The sequence below is a fragment of the Canis aureus genome, chromosome 27, assembly GCF_053574225.1.
Source record: "Canis aureus isolate CA01 chromosome 27, VMU_Caureus_v.1.0, whole genome shotgun sequence".
Classification (NCBI taxonomy): domain Eukaryota; kingdom Metazoa; phylum Chordata; class Mammalia; order Carnivora; family Canidae; genus Canis; species Canis aureus.
The window spans coordinates 9,916,117-9,939,269 of record NC_135637.1 but is presented as its reverse complement, the minus strand read 5'-3'; the positions used below and the strand labels follow the sequence as shown (position 1 = coordinate 9,939,269).

At 39.0% G+C, this 23,153-nt stretch overlaps 1 protein-coding gene across 17 annotated transcripts in view; it reads right to left on the bottom strand.

The window, feature by feature from the left end:
- The window catches only part of MPHOSPH9 (M-phase phosphoprotein 9), a 71,794-nt gene that overhangs the window by 5,524 nt on the left and 43,117 nt on the right, over positions 1 to 23,153 (bottom strand). For 14 of the 17 annotated variants that reach the window (XM_077875354.1, XM_077875358.1, XM_077875360.1 and 11 more), the window contains 10 exons: positions 17,711 to 17,758; positions 16,507 to 16,571; positions 15,021 to 15,122; positions 7,958 to 8,092; positions 6,918 to 7,093; positions 5,500 to 5,643; positions 4,578 to 4,698; positions 3,684 to 3,787; positions 2,535 to 2,782; positions 2,188 to 2,256 (listed from right to left, as the gene is read on the bottom strand). In XM_077875354.1, coding sequence (XP_077731480.1) covers positions 2,188 to 2,256; positions 2,535 to 2,782; positions 3,684 to 3,787; positions 4,578 to 4,698; positions 5,500 to 5,643; positions 6,918 to 7,093; positions 7,958 to 8,092; positions 15,021 to 15,122; positions 16,507 to 16,571; positions 17,711 to 17,758 — 1,212 coding nt within the window. Of the gene's footprint in view, positions 1 to 2,187; positions 2,257 to 2,534; positions 2,783 to 3,683; positions 3,788 to 4,577; positions 4,699 to 5,499; positions 5,644 to 6,917; positions 7,094 to 7,957; positions 8,093 to 15,020; positions 15,123 to 16,506; positions 16,572 to 17,710; positions 17,759 to 23,153 lie in introns of those variants that run through there. The other 3 variants (XM_077875359.1, XM_077875357.1, XM_077875370.1) reach the window with 3 other exon arrangements.

The following is a 23,153-nucleotide window of genomic DNA, read 5'->3' as shown; positions in this document are numbered from 1 at the left end:
GTCCAAAGAAACAAGTATTCTAAAGCTTTGGATACATGTTAAACTATACTCCAGAAAGTTTGTGACAATTTCCTCTTCTACCTGCCATATATGAGAATATGCTTTTCTCCATCCTGGGTATATTTTCGTGTGTGTGTGCACGCACACACACATTTAAATACCTGCCTAAGTAATAGTTTTTTGTTTGGTTTGGTTTTAAATGATGCTTTTGGAGGCAGCTGGGTGGCTTAGTCCGTTGAACATCTGCCTCTTGATTTGAGGTCAGGTCACTGTCTCAGGGTCATGAGATCCAAGCCCCATGTCCAGCTTTGAGCTCAGTAGGGAGTCTGCTTGAGATTCTCTCCCTCTGCCCCTTTCCTGACACATTTGCATGCCCTCTCTCCTTCTCTCTCAAATAAAAAAATCTTTTAAAATGATGCTTTTGTTCAAATTTGTATTTTTTTTTACTCATTGGTGAGGCTGAATATTTTTCATCTTTTTTGCCCAATTTTACCTTTTTCACTTATGAATCATAAGAATTCTCAAGTTCCTTTTTCTGTCACTGGTCTCCTTACCGAACAGAAACAGCTTTAACATGTATGAATAAAATCTACTGCCTTTTGGGATGCTTCGGTGGCTCAGCGGATGAGTATCTGCCTTTGGCTTAGGGCATGATCCCAGAGTCTCAGGATCAAGTCCCACTTCGGGCTTCCTACATGGAGCCTGCTCCTCTCTCTCTCTGCCTATCTCTCTACCTCTGTGTGTGCGTCTCTCATGAATAAATAAATAAATCATAAAAAAGAATCTACTGCCTTTTAAGTTATTTTAAGAGCTTACAACCATTACATAAAAAATATTAAACAAATGTATCAGATAAATTTAGAATCTGAATATCCAGAAGTTTTCCTTCTGTCTTCCCAATAAGGAAGAAGAGCTTCATGTGTTGAGTCTTATACTGAGTAGACTTTTTTTAAAGATTTTATTTATTTATTCATGAGAGACACAGAAATAAAGGCAGAGACATAGGCAGAGAGAGAAGCAGGCTCCATGCGGGAGCCCAATGTGGGACTCGATCCTAGGACTCTAGGATTATGCATTGGGCCGAAGGCAGGCAACCGCTGAGCCACCCAGGCATCCCAAGAGACTTACAGTCTTAAGGAGAAGTTAGGCATATAGGCCCTAGGAAAAGACCGCTGCTGTTTCCTTTGCATTTTTTTTCCTTCTGCTATCACAGACCAATCTGAAAATGAACTTTTCCTGAAATTAAAGCACTGAAAGGCCAAAACACGCAGTGATATAAGAGACCTATCCTTGCTATTATGCTTAAAATGTTACAAAAAGGGCAGCCCGGGTGGCTCAGCGGTTTAGTGCTGCCTTCAGCCTACAGCATGATCCTGGAGACCCAGGATCAAATCCCAAGTCAGGCTCCCTGCATGGAGCCTGTTTCTCCCCTTTGTATCTCTCTCTCTCTCATGAATAAATAAAATCTTTAAATTAACTAATTAATTAAATGTTACAAAAAGTGATTTTGCAAGTCCCATGGTTTCGTGTATTTTAGTTCTCTCTGAAAAGCAACTAAAAGAAATGCACATGACCCGCTTCACCTGCACCATCTCCTGCTCAGTAATGGAATCACATTTCTCTTTTTAACCTCTACAGCGATTCCAGGTGCAAAGCACAACTGTTTCACATATTTACTAAACGGAAAGGAACTGAGAAATAAATTAGATATTGGGGAGGAAAAAATGAATACAAAAAGGAACATTTTAATGTGAGAGGATTAATTTAATGTAAAATCTGTTTGAAGGCATATCGCATAGTGGCATGAACGTCTTTTTCATGGGTATAAAGGTAAAAATCACTTTTTACCCCCGAAAGCCAGCATGCCATTCTAAAATATATTATAGGGGCACCTGGGTGGCTCAGTGGTTGGCTGTCTGCCTTTGGCTCAGAGCGTGATCCCGGGGTCCTGGGATCAAGTCCTGCACCATGTCCCCCACAGGGAGCCTGCTTCTCCCTCTGCCTATGTCTCTACCTCTGTGTGTCTCTCATGAATAATTAAATAAAGTCTTAAATCACCAAACACTTCCTAAAAGGTTAACCGTTTTGCCCAATTGCTTCAGGATGCCTAAATTAACATCATCTTAGAAAAATGGTGCACTAGCCAGCGTCACAACGCTAATCCAGATTCAAGCTAAGACTTTTCACCTGATTCAATCTCGTCTGCAAAGTGATCCGTCCTCCGGTACAAGGCATTCGACTCAAAGCCGCCTCAATCTATTAACACAAAAAAAATTAAATGAAAACAGAAGAATTCTGATTCATGGCAGGGAAGTCTGCAACAGAATGGAAAGGACAGGCTTCAGCCTAGTATTCTCTTGTCCAGCTTGCCCTCATATAAGTTCCCTTCATCCTAACCAGCAAGGCCAGCTCAGCTCTGGTTTGCTATCCACAGAAACTTCCTGAGATGGCTGGCCTCAATAATTCCCTTCTGACTATTCCTCAGACACAAGCATTAAGGTCAGAAAAAAGTTTAAGTTTTTGTTTGTTTTTACCTGGTCTTTTTCTTTTGTAAGTTCATCAAAAAACCGCTCCGTTTCAGCTAGGGTCCTAATTTTTGCTGTATACTCAAAATCATTACCATGTGGTGCTACTGATGCAGGCTTACACTGTTCATAGCTAACTGATTTATTCTTCTCCCAGGCTGATCGCACAGACACTTTCTTCACTCCATTTGGCAACAGTTCGGGAGAAGAGCTATGATTAACATGGATGTCGGTGGCTGTTTCTGAATATTTTTTTTCTGTCGAGAGAAAAGAAATTTCTTTTTTTTTTAAATCAATTTTCCTAATAGATCATATACATGACTATCTAAATTATCTAACTTCACTTTCTGGAAAGGGCTGCCACATACCAAAAAAATGGAATGGAAAGAGACACAACAATCATATTTACTCAGTGCTTTTTCTCCACAGAATTCTACAAGCTTTGCCCTCAGTTTAACAATATGTATAACTTCCCTAAATGAAGGTGTGTAAACTTAAATGAACTATAAATAAACTTGAAGAAAAAAAAGTTAAATGCTAAACACTTGTCTAGTGGACACAAACCCACACCAATGGAGAAGAGCTAGCATGTCACAGGGCCTGCCCAAGTGGGTCACATGCATTCTCTTGTAACTTTATTCCAAACTTAAAAAGATAAATGAGAAAAAAGAGGGCAGCCCAGGTGGCTCGGCAGTTTAGTGCCGCCTTTGGCCCAGGGCGTGATCCTGGAGACCCGGGATCGAGTCTGACATCGTGCTCCCTGCTTGGAGCCTGCTTCTCCCTCTGCCTATGTCTCTGGTCTCTCTCTCTCTCTCTCTGTCTCTCTCTCTCTCTCTCTCTGTCTCTCACAAATAAATAAATAAATCTTTAAAAAAAAAAAGAAAAAAAAATCACCTAACGCCTAAGTTGCACAGAAATTACAGAATATAAGAGAAAAACTGAACAGTATGGCCCCAGTAAGTAGTAACATTAACATTGCTTGTCAGTGAGAACATTGACACATAATATGAGCATCACGAATGCTTATTTTAGAGGTCCTTGGGCAGAAATTATTTAAGTGCAGGATATTAAAATATTTCGGACCTTGAAAAGATACCTGAAATTCACAAAAAGAATGACTATACCCATAACTAATAATTTTTTTTAGGAAAAAGATACCTTCCAAGTCATCTAGAGGAAGAAACTGGAGTTGTTTCCTTGGATTGGTACGTTGTAATGCAGACACAGGAACAGTATCTAAATCATCCAAAAGTATATCAAATCTATTGAACGAAGCAAGTTGCTTGTGAGAAAAAAATGTTAATTGATTTTCCCTATCTCCACTAGAAAGATGAGCTGGCATCCAGTTAATTCACATATTCACGTATTAAAAAAAAAAAAAAGCTGGTCATATAATTTTCTAAAACTGACTTTATATTTCCTAACACAAAATTACATTTACATATTGGAGACTTGAAACATTTATCCACACAGTAGCTCTTTCAATCTTTTTAACAACCTTATAAAATAGGAGGGAAGTACTATCCCTTTTTATAGAAGGGGAAACTGAGGTTCAATGTGCTTAAGTCATTTCTCAAGAGCCTGAGGGAGCCAGGTTACCAGCTCTCACACTGCAGGTGTCCAAGGCTTCCCATGGCAGCTTGCACTGCAGACCTGCTTCAGAGAGAGAACAATTTTTTCAGGCACCCAGGGAAACTTACGTGTACTGACAGGGCCATACCAGGACAGCCCACTTTCTTGTACAAATGGCTCAAAAATTTCCCTGTATCATAAACCTTTTTCAGGAAAAAAAACAATTACCATTCTATACCCAAAAGCTGGAGGGACTCTGAGGCAGTTTTTAAATTCAGTGGTAGCAGTTTACATAGTTTAAAAACTGTTTTCATGTATTATAGTACTTTATTTTCAGTATGACATTCATTTAAATGATTTAAATCCATAGGGTTCCCACTGGCAACTGAAAAATCAGTGATAGCTACAGGCATAAGCAGACACTTAAAAGAAAAAAAATCAATAATAAAATATTTTATTCTACTATTTTAGAGAACTTACCGAGTTGGACTGCTTTCATTTTTGCTCAGTAGATGACTAAATCCTGGGGACAAATTTTCTTTAGGAGATCGCTTTGGACTATAAGCCACAGTCACTGGTGTTAACATAATCTCTCTTTTTGCTACAGAAGAAAACAAAGAGGAAATATTCTTTTTTCCTACATAATACATTATATTGCAGAACATACTTCCTTTTACAGTACTTTTTGGTAACTTTAATGGAATTCAATTTCATTGTAAAACTTTTTGAAAGATAAACAAAAGCATCCAAAATAAAAATAATTCATAATCCCAACACCTAGAGGGAACCACCGTCAACATTTTAGTGTTTCAGACTGCTGTGTCAGCACTCGAGACTCAAAACTGGTTTTTCAGGATTTTAGAAACTGACTGGAAATAAGATGGAAACACCAGTGCACATTCCTGTAACACAGGTACATACAAATATCTTCAGCCGTTCTGAAAATGGAAATCAAGAAAACAGAAACCTAATGCTTAACCTTTAAAACCATAGCTATAACTGCCTAAAGAAATTGAAGGTAAATATATAAAAAGCAACATCTTTTTCAGGCTAGCCTCATTTGTTTGAACTAATATTTACTTAGATAGTCGTCAATAATCTCAAAAACTGTGAAGTGGTGTAAGCTGCAAAAAAAATTTTGCTGGACACACACACACACACACAAAATCTCATTGTAATATTTTTTAAGATTTAATTTTTAAATTAAATCTTAAAATTTCTTCACCTGTAGTCATAGTATCTGTGCAATCAGGTGATATACTATTATTAAATAAGATCCTATTTAGGGACCCTGGGGCTCAGAGTAGTCTCTAGTAGGTGTTAGAGAGAAAACATGAGGCGTGTGCACACAGCTTGGATGCCCCTCCTTTCAGCCAGGGAGATCTATACATCTAACTCTTACTTGGAGTGTTCGATTTACGAGTTGAAGGTGGTAAAGATGATGATCTCTGTGAAGCAGAGTTAAATCTCTTCTGTCTTTGGGCGCATTTCTCTGGAGACCGATTTGCATTGATTGATGTTTCAGTTTGCCGAGGATTCACTAATTCTGTAACAGACAAATTGTTAAAAAGTAAACAGAAAAAACCTACCTTTGATTACCTGCCTCTATTAACAGATGATTATACCAAGCAAGCAATACCCAGTATCCAGGTAAGAATGATTATTGCAAATACATAAGGATGAAAAAATGTTTGAAGAAAATATGGGAGCTTATAAAGAATTCATTCTGGCTATCTGTTGACAATTGCCATGCAAGGTGATTTTTCACAAGAGATTATTTTTAGAAAGCAAGTCACTAATTTATTTACTAAGAGATACCGCCTTGGAGATGCAATACCCAAGATGCTAACATTGTAATCAGCAGGCCCCATCAAGTGAGCACAGGAGGGCAAGAAGATGCAAATACTTACTGACTTGCACTTGCGAGAAAGACAGTATTAAAGATACTTCTTGGGCAGCCCCGGTGGCTTAGCGGTTTGGCGCCGCCTGCAGCCCAGGGTGTGATCCTCGGGACCCGGGATCAAGTCCTATGTTGGGCTCGGAGCCTGCATGGAGCCTGCTTCTCTGCCTGTGTCTCTGCCTCTCTCTCTCTCTGTTTCTCATGAATAAATAAATAAAATTTAAAAAAATAAAATAAAGCTACTTCTTGGGGCCTCTGTGCCAGCACCCCAATCTTGGGGCTGGCTCAGTTGGAAGAGCATGTGACTCTTGATCTTGGGGTTCTAATTTGGAGCCCCATGCTGAGTAGAGAGATTACTTTAAAAAAAATCGTTTTTAAATCTTAAAAAAAGGGATCCCTGGGTGGCGCAGCGGTTTGGCGCCTGCCTTTGGCCCAGGGCGCGATCCTGGAGACCCGGGATCGAATCCCACGTCGGGCTCCCGGTGCATGGAGCCTGCTTCTCCCTCTGCCTGTGTCTCTGCCTCTCTCTCTCTGTGTGTGACTATCATAAATTAAAAAAAAAAAAAATTAAATCTTAAAAAAAAGATATTTCTTGTCCTGTGAGATGCTCAGTAACCAAGAAAGGGACAGTAGAAAACATTACATCTCACTTTATGAATACCAAATGTCTGTCATAACTTTCCAGTGTGAGACAAGACAAACTCATGTAGAAATTTTCCAAATATTTTTAAGAATGCTGCATAAATCTTTACTAATCAGAAGTAATATGTAGTCTGCTTTGTATAAAAGATACATGTTATGTCATGACTGTGATAAATTACAAGCTAGAGGACTTAATAAGGAAGGTGATAAAACTGGGGGCAAAGAGGAAGGTATCTATAATCTATTATCTCTATATCAAACAAAGGAAAAATGCTTACTATTTGAGGTGTCCTCTTTCTCTGTCTGTGTGCCCCAATTTTTAAATATTTTTCCTTCATCAAGTTCTTTTAAAGCTTTCATGATTGGTGTATCTGAAGTCTCTATTTGTTTTTTTTTCAGTAAGCTTCTTGGTGAACTTCCAGGTGAAGAATCCTTTTCCGGAGGAGAATGATACCTTAAATAATAATTGTAAGACACACTGTACTATGAAGTGAGTATTTCTGTCCCCCTGAAAACCTCGTATGTTGAAGCCCCAATCCTCAGTGGATGGTGTTAGCAGGTTTCAGCCTTGGGGAGGTGACTAGATTTAGATGAGATCATTAGTGCCCTTATAAAAAGAAGAGATCCAAGAACACTGTCTGCACACATTCACCAAGGGAAGACCATATAACCAGGAAGAGGGCTCTCACCAAGAACCCTTGGTGAGAGCCCTCACCTGTGGGCTCTGTGCCAGCACCCCAATCTTGGACTCTCAGCATGCAGACCTGCAGGAAGAAATGTTTCTTACTCAAGCTGCCCAGTCTATGGTGATTTAATACAGCAGCCTGAGCTAATACAGAATTCACCAGCTTTGTTAGGGGAATAACATGAGAGCTAACAAATACACTCCACAATGAGGATGTATTCTTTACAATGAAATAAACTAAAATTGAACCTGCAGGTAATAGACCAGTACTTCTCAATTCTCTTCACATCCTTGCACATACAGAAATACTGTAATTTTGTGGTGCTCTAGAGTAATAGTTGCTTGGGCTGTCCAGAGGGTAAGAGGATCAACAAACACCTTATCCTGATAGTCCATGCACAGCACACCACTGTGTTGGGAACACAGGGCAGGGGACGCTCTGCATAGTCTTTAATAGGAAAGTATCCTACACCCATTAGCTTTTCAAAGTAAAATAAAAATCTGGTCCTCAAAAGTAAGACATTGAGGCAACAGAGAAGGCTCTTTAGACCTTCCTGAACATTTAAAACCAACTGAAATGTAAATGAAACCATTAAGAAATCCTAAATACGACCTTTGACAAAGCTACCTTACCCAGTAGTGCAGGTTTCCACCAGCTGGTTATCCATTCTATCATTCTGGGTATCCAAAGGCTGGCCAGTAAAGATAGAATACTCTGCTCCTGGTATCAGCCACTTGCGTCTGCTGACGTCAGAGGTGGCCAGTGTGCTAGGACAATGAGAAATGATCTAAGGCATTATGGGCTCATACTTCAGGTCAGGCCCAACACATACAGAAAACAACCTGCTTTGAAACGTTATATACACATCTGTACAGTAATTCTAAAACTGCATAAAACAACCTTATTTTAGATACATGAATTCTATTTTGTGGTTTTCAGATCCAACCAAACTGTTATTTTAGGTTTCTGTTACTTTGGCATATTTCTGCATCTCAGTCAAGGTATCCTTGTATCTACACAGCTCTGAATACCCCCAACTAACTTCCTATGCTTCATCCTCAATCCACAGCTCAGGCTAAGGAGGTGCAGCAAGAGTGCCCTTCTCATTCTTCCCAGACCAGCACTGCCCAGGAGAATTTTCTGTGAAAAAAGAAACTTCTTAAAAAAAAAAAAAAAAAAAAAGAAACTTCTTCTATCTGTACAACAATACAATAGCCATGAGTCACATACTGCTATTGAACGCTTGAACTGCGGCTAGTGAAATGAAGAACCAAATTTTAAATGTTATTTAATTTTAATTAATTTAAATTTAATAGCTGCCCATAATGACTGGCACTAGTATATTAAGTAGTACAGTTCTAGGCTAGTACTTCCCCCATCTTATGGAAACCATGCCCAACTGAGACTCATACATCCTGCAAGAACCAGGCATTCAGCAGACATTAGAACGGTTCCCACTTTCTCCAGCCCTCCTAACTTCAGTGTCCACACAGAGGAGCTACCCTGGACCTCTCTCCAACAACTGGGCTCTACTCGCCTGCTTACTCACCTCCTCCACCAGAGAATACTCACTGGACTTCATCATCACCAGAGAACATACCCTCTTAAGAAATCACAACTCCAAAGATTCTTCTGGCTCAGGTGCTCAAGTATCATCAAGGCACTGTGACCCCAAGGCCTGTGATCCCTGGCCTGACCATTTTCTTCCTCTTCTCTCTCTCTTTTTTTTTAAGATTTTATTTATTTTTTTGAGACAGAAAGTGAGCAAGTGAGGGAGAGAGAGCATGAGTTGGGGGTGAGGCAGAAGGAGAAGCAGACTCCCCACTGAACAGGTTGACGTGGAGCTTAATCCTAGGACCCAGAGTTCATGACCTGAGCTAAAGGCAGATGCTTAACAGACTGAGCCACCCAGGCTCCCCTGGCCTCACCATTTTCTACATATCAATCCCTCTTCTAGCTTGACCAGTTCCCTCTACCTACTCTGTGGTGCACACTTACTGCCTTGACCCCCTTTCCAGCACTCACCTTCCATTACACCCATCCGGCAGCAGAGACCTAAGCCTGGAGGAACATAGTGGTCTCACTCCTGAATGTCTACAATCCTATACTTGGGCTTTGCTGGAAGCGAGCCACCCAACCGTGTAGCCCGTGTTAACATTACAGAGTCACTATCACCATCTCAATAGACACCTAACACTGGCAGACAACATACCTTTCTGTAATCAATGAGCTCTGGTTCTCCAACAGGACTCCCTTACACCTTCTCTGCTCTCTCAAACTCTCACCCAGCCCTGCCGGTCAGCTGATAACCTCACATCACACTTGAGAGGGAAAAAAGAAACCAGGAGACAACAGGTGTCTTCCTCTCTCTGCTCCCTTCCACAGCCAAACTTCTTACAACTTCCCTTCCTCATTTTCAACTCCCAGTCACTCCCTTTTTCCCTCGATTTTTAATTAAGAAACATCCCAAACATTCTTAGAAAATTACAAAGACTACTACAAGCACTCAAAAGTACTTAATTTTAACAAATGCTAGTATCTTACCAGATTTGTTTTCAATAGTAAGAGAAAAGATTATGTACATATGGCTGTTTGTATTTTTTAAATTATGTCCATGTAACACACACAACCTTTTAATGCTATTGTTTCTATTCAACATGTTTCAGATTTCACCATATTAACACAGACAGGTGTATCATTTTAGTCATTTACCCACAGTACAAATATGCCACACACTACTGATCCTTTCTCCTGATCGTGGATGTTTAGTTTCTAATTTATCACCTTCCAACAATGCTACAATTAACAGGTGTAGGAATTCCTTTGAGGTAAACATCCAGAATCAGAACTGGAATTTGGGGTGCACACATTGTCAGGCTTACAGGATATTGTCAAATCATGCTCCAGATGAATGAGTTTATCAATTTTCAGCCCAACCAGTAGTTTGAGAGTCCTATTTCTTCACAACTTTCCCAAATTTTACAAAGATTAGAGCCGGAGTCTGGCCTGACCTGTCTGAGGGTGTGAGTGGTATCCCATGCTTGTTTTAATTTTCATTTTTCTGATTACTAGTAAAAGGAATATTCTTTCAATTCTATTAGCCATATAGAGAATTCTTTTTTTGTGAATCGTTTGTTCATTTTATTTTATCATTTTTCTGTTGAGGAGACCTTTTTCTTATTGATTTATAGTTCTTTATATCCTAGATACTAATCCCTTATTGATTCCTGTTCATTTAAAATATAAAATATTTCAAGCATGCAGACATACAGATCATACTCATGCACCAACCATCTGCTTATACAACTTTGTTTGCTCTGTTTCTTTTTTTTTTTTTTTTAAAGATTTTATTTATTTATTCATGAGAGAGACAAACACACAGAGAGAAGCAGAAACACAGGCAGAGGGAGAAGCAGGCTCCATGCAGGAAGCCCGATGCGGGACTTGATCCCAGGACCCCAGGATCATGCCCTGGGCCGATGGCAGGTGCTAAACCGCTGAGCCACGCAGGGATCCCCTGTTTGCTTTATTTCAATAAACAATAGAATATTAACAGGTACAATTCAAGTCCCCTGTGTACCTCTCCAATATCACTCCTCTGATATCATTACCCTAGTGTAAGTGCTAAGGTACCACTTTCACTAAATTTGTATTCAGCATTCCACACATGTTGTTATGTATGAACCTATAAAATATGTTCTGCATGCCAAAGTCAATATAAATAGTATCCTACTTCTCCTGCAACTGGTTTTATTGTTTCAAGTTGCTTTTAAAACAAAAAAAATTTATGGGGGATCCCTGGGTACCTCAGCAGCTTGGCGCCTGCCTTTGGCCCAGGGTGCAATCCTGGAGTCCCGGGATCGAGTTCCACGTCGGGCTCCCGGCATGGAGCCTGCTTCTCCCTCTGCGTGTGTCTCTGCCTCTCTCTTTCTGTATGTCTATTATAAATAAATAAAATCTTTAAAAAAATTTTTTTTTATTTATTTGAGAGAGAGAGAGATCACGCCACACGTGAGGGGGGAGAAGGGCAGAGGAATGAGGAGAAGCAGACTCTCCACTGAGCAGGGAGCCCGACATAGGACTCAATCCCTGAGATCATGACCTGAGCAGAAGGCAAATGCTTAACCGACTGAGCCACCCAGGTACCCCATGTTGTTCCAAATTATGTTCTTAAGCTTAAACCACATTGGGGCGTCTGAGCTGACACAGTTAAGCATCTGACTCTTGGCTTCAACTCAGGTTGTGATCTCATGGTTGTGAGACCAAGCCCCACATTGGGCTCCACATTCAGAATGGAGTCTACTTGAGAGTCTCTCTCCCTCTCCATCTTGCCCCCCCACTCATGTTCACTTTTTCTCTAAAATAAATAAATAAATATTAAAAAGAAAGATTAAATCACATGAACAATCAACTTCAGTGGCTGGCAAATTTTCCCCATAAAGCATCAGATAATAAATAGGTTTTTTGTTTTGTTTTAATAAATAGGTTTTTATAGGCCAGATGGTTCTCTGTTGCAAGTACTCAAACTTGCTGTTATGCAAAACAGCCAGCTAATAGGTAAATGAATAAACTTTATTTTTGGACACTGAAATTTAAACTTCATATAATTTTCACATATATGAAATACTATTCTCTGATTTTTCCCAAACATTTAAAAATACAAAAACCATTCCTTGCTCATAGGCCCTACAAAAACAGGCAATAGGCTGGATTTGGGGCTGGGGGCTGTGCTCATCAATTCCTGATCTAATGTATGCACTATGACACTATATAGCATCATTCATAAATATAACACAATATATTAGTTTTTTTTTAAAGATTTTATTTATTGGGGGATCCCTGGGTGGCTCAGCGGTTTAGCACCTGCTTTTGAGATCAAAGGTCTCTGCCTTGCTCTTGCTCTGTGTCTCTCATGAATAAATAAATATAATCTTAAAAAGAAAAAAAAAAGATGTTATTTATCCATGAGAGACACAAAGAGAGAGAGGCAGAGACACAGGCAGAGGGAGAGGCAGGCTCCATGCAGGGAGCCCGATGCGGGACTCGATCCCGAGAGTTCAGGATCATGCCCTGGGCGGAAGGCAGGCACTAAACTGAGCCACCCAGGGATCCCCAGTATCACAATAGATTAAATGTTCCAGCTGTTAGACATATAGGTTGCTTTCACTCACTCTATACAACATTCTCAATGGATGTTCACATTTGCTCCTTCATGCAAACCATTCTCCAGGCCATCAAGCCCTAGCTGGCATACGTAAGGGTCGCCAGTCCCCTCATCTGCTCTCTCAGCAGCGTCCACACCACTGGCCACCACTAGGGTTCCTCCTAGCACACTGGCAACTCTTTCTCAGGTTCCTGTGCCTAATCCTTCTGCCCCCAACATCAAGACATCAGGGCTCTTCAGAGCTTCATCCCACACAACCTATCATATATCCACCATACACCTATCATATATCCCACACTCAAGCACTACAAAATGATAATTCTAAAATTTCTAACTCTAGCCTAAGACCTTATTTCTGAGCTCCAAATGTAAATTTATAATCACCTGCCTGATTCCCACTTGGAATTCGTATGAATCTCAAACTAAAATATTTGAAATGGAAATTCCAATCTTTATATCCCATGGTCTACTCTTCTCAATTCTTCCCTAGTTCAATATACGGCACCCTGAGTTGCTCAAGACAGAAACCAAGATGTTATGGGACACCTTCTTTTCTTCTCTTTTTTTTTTTTTTTTTTTTTTTTTAAGATTTTATTTATTCATTCATGAGAGAAAGAGAGAGAGGCAGAGACACAGGCAGAGGGAGAAGCAGGCTCCATGCAGGGAGCCCAACATGGGACTCGATCCCAGGGCTCCAGGATCATGCCCTGGGTTGAAGGTGGCGCTAAACCACTGAGCCACCCAGGCTGCCCCCTTTCTTCTCTTCTTAACCAAGTTCTGCAGATTCTACCTCTGGAATCTCTTTCAGACCCTTCTAATCTGTCCATTTCTATGGCCACCACCCAGCAAACACCATCTCTCCTAACACTACAATTGCCTAGTTAGTGTGCCTGCTTCTCCTTTTCCTCTTCATCTCCTCCCCATGGCAGGTGCATTAAAAAAATAGAAATCAGGGGTGCCTGGATGGCTCAGTCAGGTAAGCATCCAACTCTTGATTTCAGCTCAGGTCATTATCTCAGGGTCACAAGATTGTGCCCCGCATTGGGCTTTGCACTGAGCATGGAGCCTGCTTAAGATTATCTCACTCTTTCTGTCCCTCCCATCCCGTTCACACTCTCACTCTCTCTATAAAAAGGAAGAAAAAAGAAAAAAAGAAATTAGATGACCTAATCTTATCACATAAAACCTTTCAAAGGCTTCCCAAAAGATTTAGGAGTAAAATCCAAACTCCTGACTATGGCTTAGAAAGTGATATATGACCATCCATGATTTCACCTGGAGCTACTTTACCCCTTGCTGGCAATATTCAGTCACACAAGCTTCCTCCAGGTTCTTTAAACATGTTAAGCCTTTTCCTACTTAAGGACATAATAAAGCTCATTTCTCTGCCTGAACATCTCCTTCCCTCATGCCTCCCCCACCAACACATCACAGGGCTTACCTCCTTGCTTACAAGTTACCTCCACAGAAAGGCCTTCCCTGACCCCAATTTCATCCCACTCTTGTTCTCTCTCAAATGTTCAATTTCAGTAACTTATGAAATTTTTTTCTTTAAATAATTCACTATGTTCTAACTTAAGGTTAATGAACAAAGATCTAGAGAAAGTTTCTCATTTGACAATTATGACTTAGAAAGGTTACAATTTAACAATCTTTCTGATACACATCAGTATTATGACCTTATGATCTACTCATTTAATATACTTTATAAAATCATAGTAAAAACTAATACAAAAAACCCTACTCTATAAATGTATCAAGATAATGCTCTGAGATTATAGCAAAGCTAATTTTGAATAACTAAAAAAACTAAAATGAAAAATCCATACAACCTAATGAAGATTTGTCTTCATAGGTCTGCTCATTAACATACAAATAGGGGCACCTGGGTGGCTTAGTAGGTTAAGTCATTGCCTTTGACTCAGGTCATGACCCAGAGTCCTGGGATCAAGCCCTGTGTAGGGAATCCCTGCTCAGCAGGGAGCCTGCTTCTCCCTCTCTCCCTGTTCATGTTCTCTCTCTCTCAAATAAATAAAATCTTAAAAAAAAAAAAAAAAAGGAATATTATTTCTGAAATTTAGGGGCTACAAGACCTTCTGAGATATTCTAGCCCAATGTCCTCGTTTTTACAGATACTAACACTGAACTCCAAAAAAATTAAGTGATTTGCCTAAGGTCACACAGCTGGGTAGAGTCAACAAAGAAAACATTTCAGGTCTCTTTACCCCAATCTGATTCTATTTCCGCCTTTTGGCAAATGCTTCTGCATGAGAGTTTTTATGATATCTAATAATTAGATGGTTTTTTGTTGTTTTTTTTAAGTAAGCTCTACATCCCTCGTGGCGCTCTAACTCACCACCCCAAGATCAAGAGTCTCATGCTCCACTGACTGAGCCAGCCAGGCGCCCCATAATTAGATGCTTTTACATATATAAGTTCTATAATGACACTTAACTCTGACTCCTTATGACTTAAACAATAAAAGGGTGCACCTATTTCTAGCTTTATGGAGATTAAACAAAATAACTTACTTGGCATGTGAGGATCTCATGGGAGTTTTAGAATTATGGCGAAGACTTAACATATTTTCATGCTCCACTTGCTTGACCTGAGCTTCAAGTTTTGAAATTATTCTAATTCAAAAGGAATGAGATAAATTAAGTACACAATAAATTTAGAATAGCTTAACTACAAATTACTTATCTAACAGACCCTTCTAGAAAAGGAGTGACAAAAGAACTGCTGGTTGGTAAACCTGCTTTCATAATAAAATGCCCCAATAATCGATAAAAAGCTGAACAAATTGGAACATATACTGAAAGGCAAATACATTAAACTCTACAAAGAAGCATTCCATATACTACAACTGAAGGAAAAGGAAACAACAAATGGACTAGTCAAGTTAAAAAAAAAAAGTACAAATCTGACTACAGACCAAAACATGTGGTATAAATTAAATTTAAAAAATAAAATAAATACAAGTATTCAAATAAACTGCAATTCTACCATGTTTAATTCTAAATATGGTAGATAATGTTTTCACAAAAAAGGGAGATATATAAATATTTAATATAAGAGCCAGTAAAGACTTCCTAATTTTTAAGACACAGAGGCTAAACTATCCTGAACAGCTATCTAGAGGCAGCTTACCTCATCTGTGCTATGCACAGAATAAAAGCCTATTTTCAAGTTTACCCACAGAAACTAAGACTCTGGCCAATTAATTGTTTTGAGGTTAGCTGGCATTCTTTCTGTTTTTTAGACTTTGCATATGTCTTTGTCTCATCTTTTAAACTCAAATTCTTGCCTACCCTGCTGCAAGGAAGGTTTGAGAACAGCTCTAACAGGCTGACACTTTATGCCAATCTCATAAGGAAGCTATCACAGAAAATGCATCACAGAAAAGATCTGAACAGATAAGAAGGCCAGTGTTCACACTCTCCCCAGTGGGAAGTCCTGAGGAGTGCAATAAAATCGCCAAATAAGGACATATCTCCAAATACAAATACAGAAACATGCTCTAAAGCCAATTAGAAGTATTCAACCATTTGCATAGGGACCATTTATGACTCTGTTTTTATCTAAGTAAATCAAATCATGAATATAGTCCCCAAACCAGGTTTTTAAAAAAGTAGATGATCATAAAGTTGGTGTGAATGCTGTTTTCTTTTGGGAGCACAAATATAATTCGGTAGACTAGACTGCTTCTTAAAATTCTTTTTTTTTTTTTGGATTTTCAATGGTTTAGTATCATTTAGATTTTGCTATGCTGACAAAACACAGAACATCTCAGGAAATGCACACTTCTCAATACAACCACCAAAATAATCATTTAAAAATCTTCTTTGGCTAAAATCAAATGTATTTCCAGGTCAGGGGAAGATTAGCATAAAATATGATCTCTAAGTGCCTAAAAATCCTCAAGAAAAATTTTCTGTTCATTGCGTTCAGTATGGACACATACTTAAATGCTAAAAGGAGGCGTAATTACCTTATTAGTAAGATAATACATTTTACCTTTTCAAGTCAGAAATCTGAGTATGTGCATCAAGCAATTTGTTCTCAGTTGTATTTAATGTATCCTATGAAAATAAAGGAAAAACCTTAATAACTGAAATATTCAGGATGTATTCTTTTAAAATACACAATATGAAACAAATCAAAGGCCACACCAGGGGCAGCCCCCATGAATTAGTGGTTTAGCACCGCCTTCAGCCCAGGGCGTGATCCTGGGGACCTGGGATCAAGTCCCATGTCAGGCTCCCCGCATGGAGCCTGCTTCTCCCTCTGCCTGTGTCTCTGCCCCCCCACTGTGTCTCTAATAAATAAATAAAATCTTAAAAAAAAGAAAAAAGGCCACACCAGAGAGCTACACAGAAAATTATGCAGATACTCAGCAAATATAGCATTAACCACGGGAGAGAGTACATAATTCAAGGGGAAAGAATGAGAGCAAAACACTGATTTATACAAACAGCCATACATACATCCTTGTCAAATAGGTACAGCCTATTGTGCCTTGCTCGATTACAAGCAATCCAGTGTTAAAACAGACATGTTTTAGCCACAACTTGCCTAAAACTTTAGTAAATGGCAAAACAGATACCTGGCCAGTGAGATGTGAGATGTGCTGATTGACTCCTGAGACCCCAGCATACACACATGCCCACCCACTTGCCCAGCTGTGCAGGCCTGTATGCTGTGAACAACCACAACCTTGAATTTTTTTTTTTTAACACGACCTTGAATTTTATACAACAGAAATACTTTGGACACCACCTACAGCATTACTGTGGGGTTTCACTGAATTCAAATATGTAGTTCCCAAACTTTCATTAAAAAAATCACACATAATCAATAAACTCAACCCCACAAAAAGCAAATGCTTAAAAAAAACTTTATAAAAAAAACTTTATATTTAAATATTATTTAGTAATTTTTTGCATCAGTATCATACCTTATACTCTTCCAAAAATTTCATCTCAACTCATCTCAAATAGCCATTCAATATTTGTTAACACATCCAAAAATTTAAGACTTAAGTGGGCAAATGTTTGAAAAGAAAAATACTGATAGAGAAGTGAGTGATCTAACTCAAGCAGCTGGATGGGGATGGAGGATCAGAAGAACAGAGGGGTATAAATAGCACAGGTCAGCCCTCTTCATTTCCAACCCAGTGTTTCTGCCCCTCCATGAAGCTCAGAACATGAATCATTATTACCTTTACTCTTTCATGTTCTTTTCCAAGGGATTCATATTCTCCTAAGAGCTACAAGGAAAAACAAAGAAATGTACCACAAAATTAAACATTATAATGTCAACTCAGAGACCGTCTATAAAATAGCTGCCTGTACTCTTCAAAAATTCTAAGGTCTTGAAATAGGTTAACACTGTTCCAGATTGAAGGCGACTAAAGAGGTAAAAAGAATGTAAGCCATGAATGTAAGGCATGACCTTAGGTTGGATCCTGGACTGGAAAAAAAGTGCTATAAAATTATAATTTGGATGTGAATTGCATATTTGATTTCTTTATTTGATTTGTTCTGTGACTATACATGGAAGACCCTTGCTTAGGAAATACATACCAAAAGATAGGGGTAAAGGGGCATAACATCTACAACTTACTCTCAAATGCTTCAAGAAAAAAAAAACACACGTGTGAACATACATATATGGGAGGTGACAAAGCAAATATGGCAAAATGTTAACAACTGTGATCCTTAGGTAGAAGGAATAGGATCGTTCTTGCAGGTTTTCTCTCAGTTTGAATTTGTTTCAAAATAAAGACAAAAACTATTATCAATTAAGACCTTTTGGGCAGCCCCAGTGGTACAGAGTTTAGTGCCGCCTGCAGCCCAGGGCGTGATCCTGGAGACCCTAGATCGAGTCCCACGTCAGGCTCTCTGCTTGGAGCCTGCTTCTCCCTCTGCCTGTGTCTCTGCCTCTTTCTCTCTCTCTCTGTCTCTATGAATAAATAAAATCTTAAAAAAAAAAAAAAACCCTTTAAGTAAGCTGTATTTTAAAAGATTAAAGTTTACATTCTTTCTTGTATACTTCTTTTTGATAAATTAGTTCCACAGAGTAAAGGCACAATTCTAAGTCTAATATAATTAGGTAATTTATTTTAAAATACAAAAAAAATAAAAAAATAAAAAATAAAATACATATATGTGAGACTTCTTATTAAAGATTTAAGGGATCCCTGGGTGGCGCAGCGGTTTGGCGCCTGCCTTTGGCCCAGGGCGCGATCCTGGAGACCCGGGATCGAATCCCACGTCGGGCTCCCGGTGCATGGAGCCTGCTTCTCCCTCTGCCTATGTCTCTGCCTCTCTCTCTCTCTCTCTGTGTGTGACTATCATTAAATAAATAAAAATTTAAAAAAAAAATAAAGATTTAAGACAGATTCAGGGCAGCCCGGTGGCTCAGGGGTTTAGCACTTGTCTTTGGCCCAGGGCCTGATCCTGGAGACCTGGGATCGAGTCTCGTGTCGGGCTCCCTGCATGGAGCCTGCTTCTCCCTCTGCCTGTGTGTCTTTGCCTCTCTCTCTCTCTCTCTCTCTGTCTCTCTCATGAATAAATAAATAAAATCTTTAAAAAAAAAAAAAAGACAGATTCAAAGAATTTTCTTTTTATCCCAAGATCCCACTAAATTAACAATGAGGCAGAGATAAATCAAGAGGTAAGCACAACAGAGATCTCAATAAAGATATAACAAGGCAGAGGAGGCTATAAGCTTCAGTGCCTACATCAGGCCTGAATACAGGATGCTAATGGTAAGCAGGCTGGTATCTTCGTAACCCTGAGAGGCTCAGCACTTGAATCTTAGGTCCAGTAGTAAATAGATAGTGTAGAAGTACAGGCTGACCAAAGGGAGCTGGTTAAAGGTCCTTAAGTTGAGTGGTTAGAGCCCGGACAGCAGTGGGCTGCCCAGCCAGGCAACAGGACACTGGGAATGTGAATGAGAGACAAATGCAACTCTGGAAACCCACGTATAACAGGTGAGGGAAGCAAATGGATAAGGAACGATAACTAAGGAAAGTTCAAAAATAAATAAATAAAATTGGCTCCCTATCCCCAGCCACCAGAGCTTGACTGTAAAGTCCCAAAGGAGAGACTGGAAGACTCTTCCTTGGGAAAACCAAACAATCCAAGAAAAAAAACAAAAACAAAAACCTCTACATAAACACATCTGGAGGTTCCCTAGCCAAACAGCTGGTCCGTCACTCTACAATCGCTTTTAAGTAAAGGCTACCAGAAAATAGGTCCCATTTGTACACGCAGGCTCTCCAAATGGCTTTTGACTGCCTGCCACTTAAATGTGAGTCTATAGGAAAAGAACCAACGTTAAAAAAAAAAGCAAACATACTCAATATGAACCTGACTTCAAGCTGAAAGGTTAACTCAGAAGAAATAAGAAGAAGAAATAATAAATCAAAACTAAAGAGAGTATTAAAAGAAAGCTCTTATTCTCAGAGAAATTAGTGATATATTCATAAAACAAACCAGAAAGCAATGAAAACCTAGCAATTAGAGAGCAAGGAACAGCTATTAGAATAACTAAAAATGAGACAGAAAATAAATATAATACTAAAACAAGTAGATAGAAAACAAAGAAGCCATGATGGAAACTAAACCATACGTAAGTCTTTGAAAATCAACCCATGCAACAACATCTACTGATGAAAGTTCCAAAGAAAGAACAGAAAAGGCAGGAAGGAAATCAGCAGAAAAATAACATTAGCAAGTCTGTAGAACCAAAGGACACTGGTTTCCAGATTGGAAGAATCTACACCTCCAACAATGAATGAAAAAAAGACCTATATCAAGGCACATTGTTGGGGATCCCTGGGTGGCTCAGCAGTTTAGCGCCTGCCCAAATTTGGCCCAGGGCATGATCCTGGAGTCCCGGGATCGAGTCCTGCGTAGGGCTCATGGCATGGAGCCTGCTTCTCCCTCCTCCTGTGTCTCTGCCTCTCTCTCTCTCTAGGTCTATCATAAATAAATAAATAATAAATAAATAAATCTTTCATTTAAAAAAAGTCACATTGTTATGGAATTTAAGGACACCATGGATTAAAAAAAAAAAAAAAAAAAAAAAAAGCTAAAACTTCCAGAAGGAGCTTTGAACTCATTCTTAAGGAACAAGAAACGCATTTACTAAATGCAATGTGCGATTCTTGTAGTCTGAATTAAAAAGCAAAAACCAAAACATCTACAACGGACATTATCTAGACAACTAGAGTAATCTGAATATAGACTGTATATTAGATACTAGTATACATCAGTATTAAATTTAAATTGTGGGAACGATGTTGAGATTATGTAGGATAAGGTCCTTATTCTCAGGAGACACCTACTGAAGTATTGAGGAGTAAAATCTCACAGTATCTATAATTTACTCCCAAATTGTTCAGCCAAAGGAAAAAATTTATATGTTGTGAAAACCTAAAGCAAATGTGGTAAAATATTCACAACTGGTGAACTAGACAAGGAATATACAGAAGTTTTCATCATACCATTTGTACAATTTTTCTGTAGGCTTGAAGCTTTCAAAATAAGAAAAATGGGGGAAAAGAAGAAAAAAGTCACAGGACTGGGACAAGGAGAGAAAGGGAGAATCATCAGGCATATTCTCATAGCAACATAAAAGAATGGAACAAAATCCTTAAAATCTTTAAAAATCTGTTGGGAAGAAAATATACCCCAGAATTCTATACTCTTAGTCAAATGATGTGTGAAAGACCTAAACCTTCATTCATGAGAATTATGGATAATGTTAAAAAATCAAGATATAGGAGTACTTGGCTGGCTCAGCTGGAAGAGCATGTGACAAGGTACCCCTGCTTTGTTTTAAGTAATCTCTTCCTCCAAAGTGGGGCTTGAACTTACAACCCTGATATCAAGAATCACATTCTCCACCAATTAAGTCAGCCAGGCACTCCAAAAGCAGAGTAGCTGTTTGTTTGTTTTTTTAAATAAAATGTGATAAGCCAACAGTAATATTTACATGAAATAAAACAGGGTGAAAAATTGGCAAAAATAATTTTTAAGAGACAAAAAAAGTTAAGGAAGCACTATATCAAAAATCAAAACTCATTATAAAATGCTAGTAATTAAGATGATAAATTCAGGGACAAATAAACAAACCAATGAAACAGACAAGGGAGCCCCGAAACAGACTCACCTAGGAAAGATATAATATATAACAAAAGTGGCATTAAAAGTCGGTATTGGGAAGGGGCACCTGGGTAGCTCGGTTGGTTAGGCATCTGCCTTTGGCTCAGGTCATGATCCTGGGGTCCTGGGATCAAGCCCCTGCATCAGGCTCTCTGCTCAGTGCAGAGCCTGCTTCTCTCCCTATTCCCCTTGATCATCCTCTCTCTCTCTCCCCCTCTCTCAAATAAATAAATAAAACCTTAAAAAAAAAAAGTCAGTAGGGAAAGAGATACTCTATTAAAAAAAGGTGCTGTCAGGGGCACCTAGCTGGCTCAGTTGGTGGAGTATATGGTTCTCGACGATGGGGTTATGAGTTCAGGTCCAACACCGGGTATAGAGATTGCTTAAATAAATGAGCTTTAAAAAAAAACTGATGCTAAAACAACAACAACAACAACAACAACCTGATGCTATGATAATTGGCTAAGCATTTGAAAAAACAATCAAGTTCAGTATCTATCTCACACCACATATAAGAGGCAATCTGTGGTCGTAAGACCTAATTGTATAAAGCAAGGCTATATAATTTTAGAAGGCAATATGTAAGAGATTAATTTTCTGATTCTTGAGTAGGAAAAGATTTTGTAAAACAAGACATAAAAGAGGGCAGCCCGGGTGGCTTGGCGGTTTAGCGCTGCCTCTGTGTCTCTCATGAATAAATAAATAAAACCTTTAAAAAAAAACAAACAAGACTATATTTTGGACATTAAAATACGAAACTTGTACCCTATAAAAGATAACACCAGATGAAATGCAAATCAAGCAAAGAGAAGTGAACTGCAATACATATTAACCACTTCACATCAATCAGACAGCAAAAATTAAGAGGTCTGGTCTGACAATACCAAGCATTGGAAATAATTTAGAAAACAAGAATTCTCATACATTACTGGTGGGAAAATGAACTGGCACAACCATTTCAGAGAGCAAATTAGCAATACCTAATGAAGATGACAGTGCTCATATTCTGTGTCCCAGCCACTGCACTCATAGGAACACAGGCTCATGTGACAGACTAAATCCCAAAATGGGAGCAGCAATTTGTGCTCACATAGGGTCTTCCAGAATCTTGCCACACTCCCATCAAGAGGTGGTATCTCAAAAAAAAAAAAAAAAAAAAAGAAGTGATATCTCTTTTTTCTTCCCTTAAACCTGGGCAGTCTTTGAGATTATGTAACAAATGTAATATGACAGAAATGACGCTGAATGATTTCCAGGGTTGGGTCAAAAAAAGGCAGTATAGCTGTCAGAACACTCTTTCAGGACACTGATCCATGGCATTCAGGCATCATGCCTCAAAGAAGCCAAACTAACCCAAATGGAGAAGGAATGCAGCCTTAGTCGATAGCCACCATCAACAACCAGCCCCCAGCCTTTGATTTTCTAGCCGAGGTCCTAAATGTTGCATAGCAGAGACAAGCTGTCCTGCTGTGTCCAGTCTAAGTTCTG